We start from the raw sequence: 4,410 nt of genomic DNA, 5'->3' as shown, positions 1-4,410 counted from the left end.
CACTAGTTCAAATTAAAGAGAATTTGCATTAAGTAAAAATCTCTGAAGTACAGTCTGTTCTATTCCACAAGAAGAGCTAAGTCAACATACAGATCAGTAATACAGAGCTATTCTGTAATAACAATAAGTATTGTTGGCTCTGTCAATACACTTGTATATTGCTGGTTTTGTCCCTGTAATCATGCCAAACGTGGAATTAAATGTTTACTCTGCCTATCACCACATCTCTTACTGCTCCATAAAGTGCAGCATGTTGGTTGTCAGAGCAGCCTTCAAGGTCCCCTAGTTCAGCCCCATGGCTGTGTCATGAGTTAGATTAGTTGGAACTGTGCTAAGGGGGGCGGGCAAGGGCTTGGATTACAATTCTGTGCTCAAAGTGGTTCAGTGGTTTATATGTATTTATTAGAACAGAGAAAAAGCTTTGGGGGGGAGGAACCTATCATACACATGGAAGAAAAAGAAAAAAAATGCTGCTTGTGGAAGTAAGTGGGAGAGGATAACGGAGTTGAGAAACATGGTGAGTAACTCCCTGTAAACAGATTGCTTTTCTGGGCACAAAAACTGAGCTGTGCTGGATGTAGCTGGTGTTGGGGCAGTCTATCCGAAGCCAGTGCACTGATTTAATCCTATGAAGGCAAATTGAGTTCTCTATATATTTTTTGACATTGAAAATTATTTTAATTTTAAGCAAGAAATAGCTTGCCTGCAATTTAGATGCAGTCTGTGATAAACTGTGCCTAGAAAGATGCAGAGCTGTTTTCAGACAGCAGCTAGGAGTGAGAAATCTCACAGGATAGCCACACAGAAACCATAGGAGCATGGGGCTGGAATAGAGTGGGGACTTTGTTGTGTTACAGCTCTCTCTGTTTCCCAGATGTTATTCCTGTGCTTTCCCCCCACTCTGTCTTTTGCAAACTCATAGAATTGGAGAGCTAGCTCTGCCTAGCAGAGGCTGGGCACCAGGATTTTGCTGTCACTTTTCCCTCCCTGTATCTAAAGTTAGTAGCCATAAAAGCTCAGAGAAGTTGTTGATTTTTCAGCCTGCTGTGACTTCAGGCTCTTAAGAATCACATGTCCCCCCACACACAAAATTAGTGTCTGTGCTTTGTGCTTTAGGGTCTGATTTGGTTTGAACCCAATTGGCTGGGTGCATTCATCCCCAATTCAGAAACAATATTGGGAACCTTAACCTTTTGCTGTTACCCCTTGTCATACTGAAGTCCTGCCAATAAAGAGTAGTTCCAAGTACTGCTGATTGGCTTTTACCTGGCTGCTTTGTAGTATGCGTGTGTGAATTTTGTAGCATTATTTCAGAATGTTGTTTTATGTTGTATGTGCATTGCTTTTAGGTAATGAACTATTATGCAAAGGTTTTATTTAGCAATGGTTGTGTTGTGTTTGTCTGAGTTTAGTAATTAAGGTGTTCTTTCTTATATTGTGTCCTTTGAGAGTCTGGAAGATTTAGTAGAACTGGTCTTCTCCTAGGTTTACTGATCTATGATGTGTTGCGAGTTTACAGTCACAGGCTTGACCCCATGTCCAGGATCTCAGTTAAAGTGTCAGGTCACAGATGATGCAGGGAGCTCCTCTCCAACAAGGAATCAATAAAAACAAAACAAAACAACACAACACAGAGCAAGGATATTTTGCATTGGAGATGTCAAGTGTCATGTAAAATCCAACCAATCAAGCACAGATATTCTCAGAATGAGGTATCTGAACTGAGGCTGTATAGCTAACAGGAAGCAGCAAAACAGTAGCAGGCAAGCACATCTCTTGCATCAGTACTAATGAAATTTATTCTTAGAGAAGAGAACAGACCTCCCGTTCATGTGGGGACCATTTCAGCAAATTCTTTCCATGATACAAAGGATTCCACATTACATCTAATATAACTACCTCTTTCCAAGGAGGAAAAAACCCCCAAAATTGCTTGTGCAAAAAAAATCCTCACATACTTTTTGTGAATAGTTCTCTGAAGAGCACATGTGGTCACAGTACTACTTACCTGTCTCCAAAATCATGTGTGTGTCTATGCCACATGGCTGGGCAGACAGCCACAGTTCTCCAGTTCTACAAATCTGCATCTGTATCTGTCTGTATCTGCAGCTGAATAGATTCATATATTGTAAGTTCAGATGGGGCCATTGAGCTCATCTACTTTGACCTCTTTTATATGATAGGACACAGAATTCCCCCTCAGTGATGTTCTGTAATTTATGCCTGTGCTGCACCATGTTTTTTTATAAAGATAATCAGTTTATCACATATCCTGGCTATTCCTTCCAGCTGTTAATTACTCTCACTTAAAACTTGCATCTTATTTCCTGCTTGAACTTCCCTGACTTTAACTTCTGACAACTGGTTTGTGTTGTACCAGAAATCTTCTCTCCATGTATGTATTTATAGAGTAGGATCAGGTTGCCTCAACTTCATTTTGTTTTATCTAAGTAGTTTGAGCTTTGTAGGTCTCACACCCTTGGGTGGGTTTCCCTAACCCTGAATCCTCCTTTAAGTTCTCTTCTGAACTGATTACATGAGTAAACATGAATCTTCACAAGCAGATCTTCTTAACAGTGGGCATCTGAGATGTCCTCAAACAGTGTCCAGAGTTCACAGCAGAGGTGTAGTTGAGAAAATATGAGTCCAGCATGTGTCCCAGCCAAACCACTTGGATCATATGATCTGAAGACCAGGAAAATGGAAAGAGAGACAACAATAAAATAGTCCCCAATAATATTCCACAGTAAAAAGTAGCCAACAAGTGGTGGCCCTGGGGGACAGCAGAACATCAGGTTTGCATAAAGAAGGATAAAAATGTGGATCATTAATATAAATCACATTAACAAGGAAAGGGGAAAGGCTTTAAGGAGCAGTTTAGAAAGATGACAGTTGGAAAAATGAAGGGAAAAGGAAAGGGAACTCTAAAGTGGTGATGCTAAAAGTCATGCTGCAACAATGGTGCCCAACCTTTTTCCTCAGTGGGCTGGATGGACAATGCCCTGCCTGTCCGTGGGCTGGATCTGGCTGGTGGTTCTAATCCGGCATCTGGGGCAGGCGCAGCAGGCACGTTCAACTGCATAGGGGGGCAGGGGGCATTGTCCGGCCTTGGGGCAAGGGGGGGAGGAGGGGAGGGGACACAGCCTGGGCTCCAACCAGCTGTGTAGAGCTTTGGGTTTGGAAATTTAGCTGCTCCCCCGCTGGCAAATTTCCTGACCCATGGGGAGCCCCGCAGGCAAATACAGTAGCTCCATGGAATGCATTTGGCCTGCAGGCCGGAGGTTGAGCCCCCTGTACTAAAAGATGCATCATGCAGCAATGGCAGCACTTGGGCTAGGGACAGGCATTCAAAAAGCCCGAGCCTGAATCAATTCAATCTTTGCAGGTTAGTCTAACCCGCAGGGAGTGAACGGGTTTGCAAGTGGATAGATGTCTGGCACGTGCCTGCAGTGGCTCGGGCCAGAAGCCCGGGGCCACTAGAGCAGTCCTTCCCCCTTCCCTTCCAACAGGGAAGCTGAGCTGAGGAGGAGTGTGGCCAGGCCCCCGCAGACCTGAGTTATACTGAAGGAGGTGTTTAAACCCCCACCTCGACCTGTAAGGTTCAGAGGGTGGGGGAAGAGGGAGCATCTGCTGCGGGGTGGGGGGCAGGCAGGTAGGACAAGGAGGAAGAGGGGAGAGCTCTGCCCACTCCAGCAGCTCCCTGACAGCCAGGAGCAATCCCTGTACATGGGGCTGCCCGGCTCCAGAGGGCAACATTTCCCCCTCGTCCCTCTCCTCCACTGTCACAGGGTGGGGAGGGGGGCTCTGTTCGGTGCTGGGGGGCTCTTTCTTCTCCCCTTCCTACTGCCGCAGGAGTGGGGGAGGCACAGCAAGGCTGCTCGGCCCTGGAGGGGGACTCTTCCCCCTGCTTCTCCCCCACCACTGAGGGGTCGAGAGGGGGGCTCCATGCAATGCTGCTCAGCCCCACATGGGGACTCTTCCCCCATCCACCGCAGGGCAGGGAGGGGGGCTCTTTTCCATGCTGGGGGGTACTCTTCCCCCTCCTTCCCTCCCCCTGCCTCCAGCCCCACTGCCAAGGGGCAGGGAGAGGGGACTCTGTGCAGGCTGCCTGGCCCCGGCCCCGGCCCTGGCCCTGGAGGGGGACACTTCCTCCCTGCCGGGTGGGACAGCTCTGTTCAATGCTGTAGGGGGGAACTCCTCCCCCTACTCTTCCCCCTGTCCCCTGCCACCACGGGGTGGGGAGAGGCTCTTGTAGTGGTCCCTGGCCTGGCCCAGCTGTGGTGCAGGGAGAGGTTATAATGGAGCCGTAGCTGTCAGGGGTTGCCCCAGCCCCATGGACCAGCCCAGCCTGGCCTTGCTCAACCCCAGCTAAGCCAGCTTCTTGGTGGGGCTGGGCTGGGCCCTGGGGGG

The 4,410-nt window shown here is 48.0% G+C and overlaps 1 protein-coding gene across 6 annotated transcripts in view; it reads left to right on the top strand.

Moving 5' to 3' along the window:
• The first annotated feature begins 258 nt into the window (after window positions 1–258).
• The window catches only part of PLEKHG4 (pleckstrin homology and RhoGEF domain containing G4), a 195,833-nt gene continuing 191,681 nt past the window's right edge, over window positions 259–4,410 (top strand). For 5 of the 6 annotated variants that reach the window (XM_025209441.1, XM_025209440.1, XM_025209439.1 and 2 more), the window contains exon 1: window positions 260–517. In XM_025209441.1, the coding sequence (XP_025065226.1) occupies window positions 515–517 (3 nt within the window). In that variant the 5' untranslated portion in view covers window positions 260–514. Of the gene's footprint in view, window positions 518–4,410 lie in introns of all 6 variants that reach the window. The other variant, XM_025209442.1, reaches the window with a different exon arrangement.

This window comes from Alligator sinensis, unplaced genomic scaffold (assembly GCF_000455745.1).
Source record: "Alligator sinensis unplaced genomic scaffold, ASM45574v1 scaffold642_1, whole genome shotgun sequence".
In the NCBI taxonomy this organism is placed as follows: domain Eukaryota; kingdom Metazoa; phylum Chordata; order Crocodylia; family Alligatoridae; genus Alligator; species Alligator sinensis.
Note: the sequence above shows the minus strand (reverse complement) of the source record. Positions and strands in the feature narration are given on the sequence as shown.